Consider the following 16862-nt stretch of genomic DNA (forward strand, 5'->3'; position numbering starts at 1 on the left):
CTCACCGTTCTTGTGATCATTTTGACCCCACGGGGTGAGATCTTGCGTGGAGCCCCAGATCGAGGGAGATTATCAGTGGTCTTGTATGTCTTTCATTTCCTAATAATTGCTCCCACAGTTGATTTCTTCCAACCAAGCTGCTTACCTATTGCAGATTCAGTCTTCCCAGCCTGGTACAGGTCTACAATTTTGTTTCTGGTGTCCTTTGACAGCTCTTTGGTCTTGGCCATAGTGGAGTTTGGAGTGTGACTGTTTGAGGTTGTGGACAGGTGTCTTTTATACTGATAACAAGTTCAAACAGGTGCCATTAATACAGGTAACGAGTGGAGGACAGAGGAGCCTCTTAAAGAAGAAGTTACAGGTCTGTGAGAGCCAGAAATCTTGCTTGTTTGTAGGTGACCAAATACTTATTTTCCACCATAATTTGCAAATAAATTCATTAAAAATCCTACAATGTGATTTTCTGGATTTTTTTTCTCATTTTGTCTGTCATAGTTGAAGTGTACCTATGATAACAATTACAGGCCTCTCTCATATTTTAAGTGGGAGAACTTGCACAATTGGTGGCTGACTAAATACTTTTTTGCCCCACTGTATATACTGTACTCGATACCATCTACTGCATCTTGCCTATGCCGTTCTGTACCATCACTCATTCATATATCTTTATGTACATATTCTTTATCCCTTTACACTTGTGTGTATAAGGTAGTAGTTGTGGAATTGTTAGGTTAGATTACTCGTTGGTTATTACTGCATTGTCGGAACTAGAAGCACAAGCATTTCGCTACACTCGCATTAACATCTGCTAACCATGTGTATGTGACAAATAACATTTGATTTGATTTGAATTTAAAAATGTTATGGTTGAGAGGGATGAGGCAAAAGTTATGGCAATTAAGTCTAGCAGCCCAACTGATTGGCAAACGTACTGCAATTTAAGAAATCATGTGACAAAACTAAATAAAATAAAAAATAAACCACACTATAAAACAAAGATAAATTATATAAAGAATGATAGTAAAAAGCTTTGGACCACCTTAAATTAAATTTTGAGGAAAAAAAGCCAACTCGGCTCCTTCATTCATTGAATCAGATGGCTCATTCATCACAAAGCCCACTGATATTGCAAACTACTTTAATGACTTTTTAATTGGCAAGATGAGCAAACTTAGGGATGACATGCCAGCAACAAACACTGACACTACACATCCAAGTATATCGGACCAGATTATGAAAGACAAGAATTGTACTTTTGAATTCCGTAAAGTCAGTGTGGGAGAGGTGAAAAAATTATTATTGTCTATCAACAATGACAAGCCACCAGGGTCTGACAATCTAGATGGAAAATTACTGAGGATAATAGCAGACAATATTGCCACTCCTATTTGCCACATCTTCAATTTAAGCCTACTAGAGAGCGTGTGCCCTCAGGCCTGGAGGGAAGCTAAAGTCATTCCGCTACCCAAGAATAGTAAAGCCCCCTTTACTGGCTCAAATAGCCATCCAATCAGCCTGTTACCAACCCTTAGTAAACTTCTGGAAAAAAATTGTGTTTGACCAGATACAATGCTATTTTACAGTAAACAAATTGACAACAGAATTTCAGCATGCTTATAAGGAATGACACTCAAAAACCACAGCACTTACACAAATGACTGATGATTGGCTGAGAGAAATTGATAAATTGATAAAATGATTGTGTCTTAGACTTCAGTGCAGCTTTTGACATTATTGATCATAGTCTGCTGCTGGAAAAACTATGTTATGTGTTATGGCTTTACACCCCCTGATATAATGTGGATAAAGAGTTACTTAACTAACAGAACACAGAGGGTGTTCTTTAATGGAATCCTATCAAATATAATCCATTTAGAATCAGGAATTCCCCAGGGTAGCTGTTTAGGCCCCTTGATGTTTAGGCCCCAGAGTTTCTATGTATGCGGATGACTCAACACTATACACGTCAGCTACTACAGCGACTGAAATGACTGCAACACTCAACAAAGAGCTGCACTTAGTTTCAGAGTGGGTAGCAAGGCATAAATTAGCCCTAAATATTTCTAAAACTAAAAGTATTGTATTTTGAACAAAACACTCACTAAACCCTAAACCTCAACTAAATATTGTAATAAATAATGTGGAAATTGAGCAAGTTGAGATGATTAAACTGCTTGGAGTAACACTAGATTGTAAACTGTCATGGTCAAAACATATTGATGCGGTAGTAGCTAAGATGGGGAGAAGTCTGTCTATAATAAAGCGATGCTCTGCCTTATTAACAACACTATCAACAAGGCAGGTCCTACCAGTCGTGTGGTCAGGTGCCACAAAAAAGGACTTAAGAAAAATGCAATTGACTCAGAACAGGGCAGCACAGCTGGCCCTTGGATGTACACAGAGAGCTAATATTAATAATATGCATGTCAATCTCTCCTGGCCTACATCACTACTTTTATTTATGAGAGGTATTGTTGAATGCACACCCATGCTCGGACACCCATGCATACCCCACAAGACATGCCACAAGAGGTCTCTTCAAAGTCACCAAGTCCAGAACAGACTATGGGAGGCACACAGTACTACATAGAGCCATGACTACACTAAACTCTATTCCACATCAAGTAACTGACGCAAGCAGTAAAATTTGATTTAAAAAAACAGATAAGAAAAACACCTTATGGAACAGGGAAGGAACACGAACATTGGCACAGACACATGCATACACACACACATACGATAACATACGCACTATACATACACATGGATTTAGTACTGTAGATACAGTTGAAGTCAGAAGTTTACATACACTTATGTTGGAGTCATTAAAATTCATTTTTCAAACACTCCACAAATTTCTTGTTAACCTCACTAGGGTACGTGGGGACGCTAGCGTCCCACCTGGCCAACATCCAGTGAAGTTGCAGAGCACCAAATTCAAAAACAGAAATACTCATAAAAATTCATAAAACATACATCGGGTTATACATCGGGTTAAAGATGAACTTCTTGTTAATCCAACCACGGTGTCAGATTTAAAAAAGGCTTTACGGCGAAAGCATACCAGCGCCCAGCAGACAAATCATTACAAACAGTTACCAGCCAAGTAGAGGAGTTACACAAGTCAGAAATAGCGATAGAATTAATCACTTACCTTTGAGGATCTTCATATGGTTGCACTCACAAGACTCCCATTTACTCAATAAATGTTTGTTTTGTTCGATAAAGTCCCTGTTTATATCCAAAACCCTCCGTTTTGTTCACGCGTTTTGTTCAGTGATCCACAGGCTCAAACGCAGTCACAACAGGCAGACGAAAAATCCAAATAGTATCCGTAAAGATACTATTTGAAAACATGTCAAACGATGTTTATAATCAATCCTCAGGTTGTTTTTAGTCATAATAATCAATAATATTTCAACCGGACAATAACGTCATCAATATAAAAGGTAAACAAGAAAGGCTCGCTCTCAGTCTTGCGCATGAAAAACCTCTGGGACACTGTAGGGTCCACTCATTCAGAGTGGTCTTACTCTCTAATTTTTCAGAATACAAGCCTGAGACTATTTCTAAAGACTGTTGACATCTAGTCGAAGCCATAGGAAGTGCAATTTGAGTCCTAAGTCAATGGATACTGTAATGGCATTCAATGGAAAACTACAAACATAAAAAAATCCCACTTCCTGGATGGATTTTTCTCAGGTTTTCGCCTGCCAAATCAGTTCTGTTATACTCACAGACATTATTTTAACAGTTTTGGAAACTTTAGAGTGTTTTGCATATCCTAGCTTTTGGGCCTGAGTAGCAGGCAGTTTACTTTGGGCACGCTTTTCATCCGAAAGTGAAAATAGTGCCCCCTACCCTAGTGAAGTTAACAAACTCAGTTGACTGTGCCTTTAAACAACTTGGAAAATTCCAGAAAATGGTGTCATGGCTTTAGAAGCTTCTGATAGTCTAATTGACATAATTTGAGTCAATTGGAGGTGTACCTGTGGATGTATTTCAAGGCCTACCTTCAAACTCAGTGCCTCTTTGCTTGACATCATGGTGAAATCAAAAGAAAACAGCCAAGACCTCAGGAGAAAAAAATTGTAGACCTCCACAAGTCTGGTTCATCCTTGGGAGCAATTTTCAAATGTATGGAGGTACCACGTTCATCTGTACAAACAATAGTACGCAAGTATAAACACCATGGGACCACACTGCCGTCATACCGTTCAGGAAGGAGATGCGTTCTGTCTCCTAGAGATGAATACTTGTGCAAATCAATCCCAGAACAACAGCAAAGGACCATGTGAAGATGCTGGAGGAAACAGGTACAAAAGTATCTATATCCATACTAAAATGAGTCCTATATCGACATAACCTGAAAGGCCGCTTAGCAAGGAAGAAGCCACTGCTCCAAAACCGCCATAAATAAAGCCAGAATATGGTTTGCAACTGCACATGGGGACAACGATCATACCTTTTGGAGAAATGTCCTCTGGTCTGATGAAACAAAAATAGAACTGTTTGGCCATAATGACCATCGTTATGTTTGGAGGGAAAAGGGGAAGCTTGCAAGCCAAAGAACACCATCCCAACCGTGAAGCACGGGGGTGGCAGCATCATGTTGTGGGGGTGCTTTGCTGCAGGAGGGACTGGTGCACTTCACAAAATAGATGCAATCATGAGGATGGAAAATTAGGGGAATATATTGAAGCAACATCTCAAGACATCAGTCAGGAAGTTAAAGTTTGGTCGCAAATGGGTCTTCCAAATGGACAATGACCCCAAGCATACTTCCAAAGTTGTGGCAAAATGGCTTAAGGACAACAAAGTCAAGGTATTGGAGTGGCCATAACAAAGCCCTGACTTCAATCCTATAGAAAATGTTTGGGCAGAACTGAAAAAGTGTGTGCGAGCAAGGAGGACTACAAACCTGACTCAGTTTTCACCAGCTCTGTCAGGAGGAACAGTCCAAAATTCACCCAACTTATTGTGGGAAGCTTATGGAAGGCTACCCGAAAAGTTTGACCCAAGTTAAACAATTTAAAGGCAACGCTACCAAACACTGTATGTAAACTTCTGACCCACTGGTAATAAGTTGAAATAAATCATTTTCTCTGCTATTATTCTGACATTTCACATTCTTAAAATCAAGTGGTGATCCTAACTGACCAAAGACAGGGAATTTTTACTAGGCTTAAATGTTAGGAATTGTGAAAAACTGAGTTTAAATGTATTTGGCTAAGGTGTTTGTAAACTTCCGACTTCAACTGCATAGTGTATCTACGGGGGAGTGGCTAATATGGAGGACATTTGAACATCTGAGAGTTGGCTCCATGCCATGGACCAGAGTTTGCTAACAAGCATCTGTGTGATGCAGACACTGGAAGAGAAGTTTCTGAGCGACAGAGTGATTGCTTTGCATAGTCGCAATGATGGCGTTTTTTGTGGGACTTTAAAGAATGCTTCGAAGGTCCTCCCGGGTGGCGCAGTGGTCTAGGGCACTGCATCGCAGCGCTAGCTGCGCCACCATAGTCTCTGGGTTCGCGCCCAGGCTCTGTCGCAGCCGGCCGCGACCGGGAGGTCCGTGGGGCGACGCACAATTGGCCTAGCGTCGTCCGGGTTCGGGAGGGTTTGGCCGGTAGGGATATCCTTGTCTCATCGCGCTCCAGCGACTCCTGTGGCGGGCCGGGCGCAGTGCGCACTAACCAAGGGGGCCAGGTGCACGGTGTTTACTCCGACACATTGGTGCGGCTGGCTTCCGGGTTGAAGGCGCGCTGTGTTAAGAAGCAGTGCGGCTTGGTTGGGTTGTGCTTCGGAGGACGCATGGCTTTCGACCTTCGTCTCTCCCGAGCCCGTACGGGAGTTGTAGCGATGAGACAAGATAGTAATTACTAGCGATTGGATACCACGAAATTGGGGAGAAAAGGGGGTAAAATTTGATTTAAAAGAAAAAAGAATGCTTCGAAGGTAAATTAACGTTATTAATCTGTTCCCATGGCTTTAAAATAATGGTTCTGGAACACTAGAGATCACTTCCTGTTTTCGATTCTATTCCCTGTTCCTTAAATCTTAATTCTGCATGTCAGAGAGGCATATTTGTTCTACATAGCATATTTCTAAATGTTCTAAAACTTTACGTTGCAAATTATGTTAACTTTTTCTAAAATCCCTAGTTTTCTAGAAATCCCTGTTGGAGAATTCCTGGAAACCGGGGAATAAACAGGATTTCTGGAAAACTGGGGAATTTAGAGAAAGCTACCAAACTTTTGCAACACTAGGTGTGGATCAGTTTATTTCAGTTTGGCAAGATGGGTATGGGCAGGGTATGTGATAGAATTAGGATGGATTTGCCCCAAACTTAATGCTTTGTATTCAGGACATTTCTTTGCCAATTCTTTTGCAGTTTTACTTAAGTGCCTTATTGTAAACAGGATGCATGTTTTGGAATATTTTTTTTCTGTATAGGCTTCCTTATTTCACTCTGTCATTTAAGTTAGTATTGTGGAGTAACTACAATGTTGATGAACATCCTATCACATTCATTAAACTCTGTAACTGTTTTAAAGTCACCATTTGCCTCATGGTGAAATCCCTGAGCAGTTTCCTTCCTCTCCAGCAACTGAGTTAGTTAGGACCCCTGTATCTTTGTAATGACCGGGTGTATTGATACACCATCCAAAGTGTAATTAATAACTTCACCAAGCTTAAAGGCACATTTAATGTCTGCTTTTTTGTACCTGTCTACCAATATTATTAAATGTTTTTGTCATTTAGCAGACATTCTTATCCAGAGCAACTTATAGTAGTGAGTGCATGCATTTTCTTATTTGTTTGTATTGGTCCCCTGTGGGAATGGAACCCACAACCCTGGCATTGCAAGTGCCATGCTCTACCGACTGAGCCACACTGGACAATAGGTGCACTTATTTGCAAAACCTCCCTGGTCTTTGTGGTTGAATGTGTGTTTGAAATTCATTGCTCAACTGAGGGACCACACTGATAATTGTGTGTGATGGGTACAGAGATGAAAAATCATGTTTAACACTATTATTGCACACAGAGTGATTTGATGCGACTTATTATGTGACTTGTTTAGCACATTTTTACTCCTGAACTTATTTAGGCTTGCCATAACAAAGGGGTTGAATATGTATTCACTCAACACGTTTCAGCTTTAAATGTTTTATTAATTTGTAAAAAAAATGAAAAGTAAAACATAATTCCACTTTGACATTATGGGGTATTGTGGGTAGGCCAGTGACACAAAATCCCATTTTAAATTCAGGCTGTAACACAACACAGCTTCCTGTGGAAAAAAAGTGAGGAGGTGGAATTGGTCACCTGACCTGTCAAGTCTGTTCTCTTCGACTGTGTGAGCCTTCACTGCTCATTAATCTAGTTTATCTCTCTGGTTTATTTAACACCATTGATTTTTACAAGTGTGTGTGTGTGTGTGTGTGTGTGTGTGTGTGTGTGTGTGTGTGTGTGTGTGTGTGTGTGTGTGTGTGTGTGTGTGTGTGTGTGTGTGTGTGTGTGTTATCCAGCAGAAGGGGCCATTAAGGTTAATATAATGTATTATTTATTAGGGACTGAGCGAATAGAATGAAAAGAGAGAAAGATAATTAAATCTTGAATTCCTTATTTTCCAACATTCCACAGACTCTAAGCAATAAAGCAATACATTTCTATGATTTATTCATTCAGTTAACCAATTTTTTAAGCAACAAGATCAGAGCATTTAGAACAAAATAGTAATAACTATATCTGAAATGGGACGCACAAAATAGTAATTTGTCAAAACAAATGAATCGCCTAAAAATTTGTTCCAAAATAAAAAAAAATCACAAAATGAATTCCTTTGTTTGTGTCTTCTTCTAGGAACAAGGGAAGATCGGTGTGACGTTTAACATCGGCACGATGGACATCAGTGTGAGAGAGAGCAGCACCCCTGTGAATGACGGGAAGTACCATGTGGTGCGGTTCACCAGGAATGGGGGCAACGCCACCCTCCAGGTGGACAACTGGTCCATCAACGATCACTTCCCAGGAGGTACGGAAGCCCTCTCTCACTACACCTGCATGGTTTAACCTGTGCTGTGACCTACCTGTTACTTTTGCATGCATGGTGTAGGCCTATGCTATTTGCCTGTTACCTTTGCATACACAAGTTGTGTTTCACTTCCGGTTTTCGGAAGTGAAACCTATTATCTTTACATGCATGGTTTAACTCATGAATCCAATAAGTTGTAAACGTACCCTAAACTCACTGGACACCATCTGCCTCTAAACTCCTTCCCAGAGACCACACCGCCCTGGCGTTCAGTGCCCACACGCCTACCACTCCTTCTCTTCTGTTCCTCCCTCGTCTACTTGAAGCTTTTAAGTGCATAGTTGTCGTTATACTACAAGCATATGTTTACAGTTACCACACTTTGAAGGCCTTTTTGGTTGCCTTCTGTTTGCAGTGTTAAGGAAAGGAAACCAGAGACAAATTGGAAATGTTAAATATCTCCAGTGTCTCGTGGGGGAACATCTTGATGAATGCAATATGTCAGAACTCTTGGTTTTTAATAATACATAGGTATTGACTAGTCAACTTCCATGATCTGCCAAGAGTATCTGCCATCAGACACCTTTGACGTTTCCAGTTGGTCCTGTGTTCGGCCATAATGTGAAAAGAACCTCAGACTTCTTCACTTTTATCTAAGGAAGTGTTAGACCATCAGCTGTTCTCTGGAGTGGGTTGCTGTTTTAACCCTGCCAAATACTCTGTCTGTTTAGTGAATGAATAAAGATGGACATGGAATTGATGGACATTTTTCCTCAATAAAGTAGCTACCAGCAAGTCTGAACTAGTAAGAGAGAAAAAAATGTAAACTTCACAAACGTATTTTTTTTTCAGGGTGAGGAGGTGATGTGAGGGGGGTGTGCTGTAGGATTATTTAAGGTACTCTTTGAACACTTGCGGGTTGCAGCGTTCTGGATAAATTGCAGGGGTTTGATGGCACAAGCGAGGTGCTGAGCCAACAGTGAGTTGCAGCAGTCCAGACGGTAAATGACAAGCGCCTGGATTAGGACCTGCGCCGCTTCCTGTGTGAGGTAGGGTCATACTCTACGGATGTTGCAGAGAATGAACCTGCAGAAGCAATCACTGCTTTGATGTTTGCAGAGAATATATGTTTGTATAGAGAGAAGAGGTGAGAGCCTAGAACCGAGCCCTTGGGGACACCAGTAGTGAGAGTGTGATGCAGACATACATCCCATCCAGGTCACCTGGTTGGAGTGGCCTGCCAGGTAGGATGCAATCCAAGAGTGGGCAGAGCCTGAGATGCCCAGCCCTGAGAGGGTGGAGAGGAGGATCTGATGGTTCACAGTGGTGAAGGCAGCAGATAGATCTAGGAGGATGAGAACAGACGAGAGAGAGTCAGCTTTGGCAGTGCGGAGAATCTCTGTGACACAGAGAAGAGCTGTCTCGGTGGAGTGACACATCATAAAGCCTGAATGGTTAGGGTCAAGAAGATTGTTCTGAGAGCGATAGTGAGAGAGTTGGTCAGAGACAGCACGCTCAAGTGTTTTTCAAGTCTATTTTAACATCAGAGGGGATGCATCTAGTGGACAAGGATCAGTTGATGAGGAAAGTGAGGAATGGGAGGTCTCCAGAGATGGTCTGGAGAAGGGAGTAGAGGAAGTGGTCGAGTGGGCAGGTTGTCCGGCGGCCAGACCTCCCTCACTAGTTGCAGGATTCCATCTGGAGAGAGTGGGGAGAAAGAGGTCAAGGCATAGGGTAGTTCTGTGTGAGTGGGACCAGTGGACTCAATAGGCTGAGAGAATGAGAAGCGGATGTCATCAATCTCCTTTTCAAAGTGGATGACAAAGTCTTCCGCAGAGAGGGAGGGGGGGTAGAGGATTAAGGAGGGAGTAGAAGGTAGAAAAGTGTTTCCTTGGGTTCGAGGCAGAAGCTTGGCATTTCATGTGATAGAAAGTGGCTTTTGCAGTGGATAGAGGGGAATGGAAGGTAGAGAACAGAGGTGAATGGATGATAGGTCCTCCGGAAGTTTAGTTTTCCTCCATTTTCGCCTAGCTGCCCACAGCCCTGTTTTGGGAGGAAAGTGGACAGTGCGAGTCATAGGATGCAGAAATGGTGGAGAGTAGGGTCGATGAGGTAGAATCAGGAGACAGGAGGGAGAAAGGATTTAGCAGAAGGGAGAGATGATAGGATAAAAGGGGAGAGAGTAGTGGGAGATAGAGAGCGAACATTGCAACAGCGCATGACCATCTGGGTAGAGGCTGAGTGGCTAGGGTTGGAGAAAAGGGATACAGAAAAGGAAACAAAGTAGTGATCAGAGACCTGGAGGGAGGTTGCAGTGAGATTAATAGGCGAACAGCCTCTAGTAAAGATGAGGTCATCCGTATTGCCTGTCTTGTGAGTGGTAGGGGACTGCGAAAGGGTGAGGTCAAAAGAGACGAGGGGAATTAATTGAAGGCAGACGTCGGGCAGTTGAAGTCGCCAAGTTCGAAGAGCGGTGAGCCATCGTCAGGAAATGTCCTTATTAAGGTGTCGAGCTCATTGCACAACTCTAAGGACACCTGGTGGGCAATAGATCAAACCAATGTTAAGCTTGAGTTGACAAGTGACAGTGACAGCATGGAATTCAAATGAGATGGACAGGTGAGAGAGGGAGAAAATAGAAAATCTCCACATAGAAAAAATGAGTAGCCGTGTGCACCACCGCGACGGCCAGATGCCATCGAACTATGAGAGAAAACTTAGTCAGATGAAGAGAGAGCAACTGGAGTAGCAGCGTTCTCTGAGGTGATCCATGTCTCCTTTAGGGCCAAAAAGTCAAGGGACTGAAGGGCAGCATAGGCTGAGATGAACTCGCAGTTCTTCACCGCAGATAGGCAGTTCTAAAAGCTGCCAGAGACCAGAAATTCCACATGGGTTGTGCGCGCAGAGTACACTAAATTAGAAGGGTTGCAGCCAAGGGGTGGTGAGCGTCTGTACAGCTTACAGGGAGAGGAGCGAACAGGTATCGAACACACAAAGTTGCCAAAAGCTACAAAATGAGATCATCTGAAAATAACTAGGTAAGATACTAAAGTGAGAGAATGGTCTGGAGCCTTCCACTCCTTCCTTCCTTGAACAACTCGGCAAAACAACTCGGCAGAACCGTCTTTGTTTCGGCGACGGTCATAGTTTTGCGACGAGACCTCCGCTTACAGCTGCCGCTGAGAAAACAGGGGAGGCTGAAGTACTAATACTTATTGCTAATTGCCTTACAAAGATGAAGAGCACACCTCCCGGTACTAATTGCTGATTGCCTAGCAGAGGAGAAACCACTCCCCCTCCAATACAGCCACTGACTACCAAAACAACAAGTCACAAATTGCCCTGCCCCTTAATCCTGGTTGACGTGTCAACAATAATCTGTAAATGAATAGCAGCCAGCACACACCAAGTAGGCTACTGGGAAGACAGACAGCACTTAAAGTAGATGGCCCTATCTAGCAAAATGACAGTAGTAGACAACAACTGATCAAGACAAAAATTATACTTATCACTCCTGGAGATACAGCTCCCACTGCCAACACTATAAAATGCTGTACAGTACATTATACCATTAACATCCCCCTTGGAAACATCCCCTTTGGCATGTGATGTCTCGTTGTCTTCCTGTGTTGAGTACAGTAACAGTACAGTACATCTCCCATAAGAGCTGAATCTTCCCTCTAACCTGCCACACACACTGAGCAGAGCAGCATTGCCTCAGCGTCTCCTAGGTCTGCCAGTATCACTCACGTTAATGATTCAGACCGGTCCACAGTGTGCCACTCGGCCTCATTACTTCAACACAACACAGACATGGACACTCTGATGGGAATAGGAGCCAGGAGAGAAATCACTTCCCTTGCATTCTTTCTTTCTTTCTTTCTTTCTTTCTTTCTTTCTTTCTTTCTTTCTTTCTGTGTATCTACTGCTCTCTCTCTCTCTAACTCACTCACTCACTCACTCACTCACTCACTCACTCACTCACTCACTCACTCACTCACTCACTCACTCACTCACTCACTCACTCACTCACTCACTCACACACACACACTGATCAACACTTGACAAGAACCCTTTCATTTCTAAATTGGGACTTCTCGATGACTCTATAGCCTAGTCAGTACCTGTTTGGTTGAAAATTACCCCATTTAGGCATTTCTCCCCCAAATTGGCAGTTCATTTACAGATTAGTAAAGCCTGTAATTCAACCATCATTGATCTCCCTCCCCTCCTGTAATATCAATGTCATTTACAATCTAATTGCTAGTTTGGCCACTGCCCTGGGGGACTTGAAATTACACTTGAAAAAGCTTAATGGGAGAGTCTGCACTTGAATCAAGGCCTTTTATACCCTTACAATGAGCCACAGCAGGCCCATCAAATGAATGGCCAGACTTCTATGTCGCCAATGGGGCTTGCTCATTTTTCATTTTTTCCATGTCTTCTGCTTCGTCAAGTAATAGACAGCCATGAAATATGGATGGAGTGACACTGGATGGGCTGACACTGCTACATGGCTTAGGGTAGTGAAGACTTTTTACATCGCTCTCTGGATAAAGTGTCTGTTCAATGTAATTTACAAAAGTGTAAAGAGTTAGCTGTGGTACTGCCGAGGATCTGGGTTCCCTGAGTTCATTTGCAGTTTAAAAGGATCTAGGATATGGGACGAGTTGACAGTTGTGTAAGAAACTAGTTGGTTTTATGGGTCTCACAGATGTTTAAGGTTATCATAAATGTTAGGAAAAGGGTTAAATGTGTAAAACTATAATTATGCTATATCTTAAAATGTGTCCTGTGAGATATCTATCTGGTTGACAATCCTTACCTCACATAGGCCTATATACGGGAACCATTTTAGGACATCCCCAGCCTCAAGCCTCAAACCTCATCCATACAGTTTAGTGCTTATTGTCACTGTTTTTCTCAAAGGATGTCTCGTCTTTGTTTGTCCTGGTGTTTTTAGTATAGACATTTTATGCCGTGCTAACATAAACAGCCATTTACAGCCACTCTACAGTGGCAAACTGTAAAGTGAGACTTTTTCATGTGCCGCCTTGGGGACTATACAGCTTATTAAATCTAAAGATGGGGAAATGGACCAAGGTGTTCTGCGGTAATGGCACCAAACATCTGTGCTTTTTATTTTCTTAATGCTTGGAGGTATTAATCCTTAATGGCTCCTTGGCAGCTCTTTGCCAAATCTGTGATTGCCTAGCTATTATAGCTAACCTATCAGTCTCTTACCAGGGGAGGGAAGGGCACATATTACTTCCTTCACAAGAGGCTTCAGGCTTTAGAAAGTATAGGGAATTAAGTTATGCTCCGAAGCTCCGATAGAAAAATGTGTGGTGATAACTTTTACACACCAATATTTCATTAGTTAGCAAGCTGCTTCTAGTAGATTGGTACAGGATTTGAGTGTACCCGACCCTGAATGCTAGTGGTTTACAATGTCTTAAAGGACCCCGGGGTCTTGAGATTTTTGTTAATATCCTCACTTAATTACTTAATGTTCTAAATTATCTCATAGTTAAAGGGATACTTCGGGATTTTGGCAGTGATGTACAGCACTTCTGTACAGCACTTCGTGACATCAGCTGATGTAAGAAGGATTTTATAAATACATTTCATAGTTTGATTGATTATTAAAGTGATACTTCGGGATTTTGGCAATGAGGTCCTAGTTAGCATTGGCTCGCAAAACTACCTCTAACTTCCTTCACATTGGACACAGAGACATGTAAAACCCCAAACAGCAAGCAATGCAGGTGTAGAAGCACGGTGGCTAGGAAAAACTCCCATCCATAATGTGGATGTTGGCTCATAGAATGGGATTAGGTTAAACCTGCCGTAATCCTACATACAGTTGAAGTCGGAAGATTACATAGGTTGGAGTCATTAAAACTCGTTTTTCAACCATCCACAAATTTCTTGTTAACAAACTATAGTTTCGGCAAGTCCGTTAGGACATCTACTTTGTGCATGACACAAGTAATCTGTCCAACAATTGTTTACAGACAGATTATTTCACTTATAATTCACTGTATCACAATTCCAGTGGGTCAGAAGTTTACATACACTAAGTTGACTGTGCCTGTAAACAGCTTGGAAAATTCCAGAAAATGATGTCATGGCTTTAGAAGCTTCTGATAGGCTAATTGACATAATTTGAGTCAATTGGAGGTGTACCTGTGGATGTATTTCAAGGCCTACCTTTAAACTCAGTGCCTCTTTGCTTGACATCATGGGAAAATCAAAAGAAATCAGCCAAGACCTCAGAAAAGAAATTGTAACCTCTGCAAGTCTGGTTCATCCATGGGAGCAATTTCCAAACGCCTGAAGGTACTATGTTCATCAGTACAAACAATAGTACACAAGTATAAACACCATGGGACCATGCAGCCGTCATACCGCTCAGGAAGGAGACGCGTTCTGTCTCCTAGAGATGAACGTACTTTTGTGCGAAAAAGTGCAAATCAATCCCAGAACAACAGCAAAGGACCTTGTGAAGATGCTGTAGGACACAGGTACAAAAGTATCTATATCCACAGTAAAACGAGTCCTATATCGACATAACCTGAAAGGCTTCTCAGCAAGGAAGAAGCCACTGCTCCAAAACCGCCATAAAAAAGCCAGACTACGGTTTGCAACTGCACATGGGGCCAAAGATCGTACTTTTTGGAGAAATGTCCTCTGGTCTGATGAAACAAAAGTAGAACTGTTTGGCCATAATGACCATCGTTATGTTTGGAGGCAAAAGGGGGAGCCTTGCAAGCCGAAGACACCATCCCAACCGTGAAGCACGGGGGTGGCAGCATCATGTTGTGGGGGTGCTTTGCTGCAGGAGGGACTGGTGCACTTAACAAAATAGATGGCATCATAAAGAAAGAAAATTCTGTGGATATATTGAAGCAACATCTCAAGACATCAGTCAGGAAGTTAAAGCTTGGTCGCCAATGGGTCTTCCAAATGGACAATGACCCCAAGCATACTTCCAAAGTTGTGGCAAAATGGCTTAAGGACAATCACAAAGCCATGACCTCAATCCTATAGAAAATGTGGGGACAGAACTGAAAAAGCGTGTGCGAGCAAGGAGGCCTACAAACCTGACTCCGTTACACCAGCTCTGTCAGATGGAACGGGCCAAAATTCACTCAATTTATTGTGGGAAGCTTGTGGAAGGCTACCCAAAACATTTGACCCAAGTTAAAGAATTTAAAGGCAATCCTACCAAATACTAATTGAGTGTATGTAAACTTCTGACCCACTGGGAATGTGATGAAAGAAATAAAAGCTGAAATAAATCATTCTCTCTACTATTATTCTGACATTTCACATTCTTAAAATAAAGTGGTGATCCTAACTGACCTAAGACAGGGAAGTTTTACTAGGATTAAATGTCAGAAATTGTGAAAAACTGAGTTTAAATGTATTTGGCTAAGGTGTATGTAAACTTCTGACTTCAACTGTACATTAGTTTTCTCTATGGCTATCTTTGAAAGTCTCGTCTCTCTCCACCATGTCCGTGGTCTCAAATGGAAGGTAAAGGGTCACCTGTCCTGGAAACACCTACATACCCATAAACGAGGGGACACGAGAGCTCACAACCTTCATTACTGTTTGGGCCGGGAGCCATTCTCAGATGACAAGCGCTTTTCCAGGAGTATTCTGGAACACTGCCAAGATTCTGATTGAGACCAAACTGCCTGTACTGTGCCTGACCACTCACCCTTACTCTCATAGTCCCTTTTAAAAAGTAATTTCTCCCTTTCTCCTTCTCTCTCTCTCTCGCTTTCTTTCTCTTCCCTGCTTCCAGTAACTTTGTGCACAATCTCAAAAGTAATTGATTGGCAGGAAAGCATTAACCTGTTCTATGATGCTCACATTTTTAAAAGTAAGGTCAAGTAATGAAGTGGCAACATTAAAGTTGTGTGTGTGTGTAACACCGTGCTTTGACTACTTTGCCGTCAGCTGAGAATTTGCACTCATCTCTTGCTGAAGTCTAGAACCACGGCAGTTGGCGTGAGAATGAGCACCACAATGCAATGGACACCTTACCTGTGATAAACCCAGGTGCCATGTGATTTGAATATCTCAGCAAGAGGAGGTTAGGGCAACTCACAGAGACCCGATCAGCTGACTCCAGGAAAGATGAAGGTGTGAGTGCATGTATAAATAAGTCAAGCTGTTGCAAGAGAAAAGAACAGGTGTGTGATCAGGTAGTTTTTTTTCACCTGCGATGGCAAAGAAAAGGAAGCTATGAAAGTAAAGACTGTATTTAAGAGACAAGAGAGGAGATGGCGAGATGGACAATGGAGGAAGGAGACAGGCGAATGCACAAATTTGTTACTTGGTATCTGGGGAGAATGATTGAGATGATTGAGGAGGAGAGAAAAAGAGAGCTGGAGAGAAGGGTGAAGGACAGAACAAACAGCCATAGACAACACTCACAGATGTTTAAGGTGATTAGGAATAGTGTCTTATTGCAGGAAGTCCATGGAAAGTTTAAATTTTAACACCAAGACTGTATATTTTGCCAACAGTATTGGGACAAATTCACTTATATGTGTATTAAAGTAGTAAAAAGTTAAATCTGCAATATGTCACTTTTTGGGCGACCTGATCTGTTCTAAGTGCACTATGTCTATGCTTCCAGGTCTTAAGTTTCACGTCTGCTTCTTTCACTGAAAAAAAAAAAAAGTGGTTTTGAAGAATATATTTCACAGCGGTTTAGATGGTACAATGATTCTCTACACTATACTTGCTTGTTTTGTCACATAAACTGAAATTAGGCAAACTATTAGAATTTTTGTAACAAAAC

The 16862-nt window shown here is 42.0% G+C and overlaps 1 protein-coding gene across 24 annotated transcripts in view; it reads left to right on the forward strand.

Annotated features, from left to right (window-relative positions):
- Window positions 1–16862, forward strand: part of nrxn3a (neurexin 3a) — a 437732-nt gene that overhangs the window by 343517 nt on the left and 77353 nt on the right. For all 24 annotated transcript variants that reach the window (XM_071365150.1, XM_071365152.1, XM_071365149.1 and 21 more), the window contains one exon: window positions 7870–8041. In XM_071365150.1, coding sequence (XP_071221251.1) covers window positions 7870–8041 — 172 coding nt within the window. The remainder of the gene's footprint in view (window positions 1–7869; window positions 8042–16862) is intronic.

This window comes from Salvelinus alpinus, chromosome 25 (genome assembly GCF_045679555.1).
Source record: "Salvelinus alpinus chromosome 25, SLU_Salpinus.1, whole genome shotgun sequence".
Classification (NCBI taxonomy): Eukaryota; Metazoa; Chordata; class Actinopteri; order Salmoniformes; family Salmonidae; genus Salvelinus; species Salvelinus alpinus.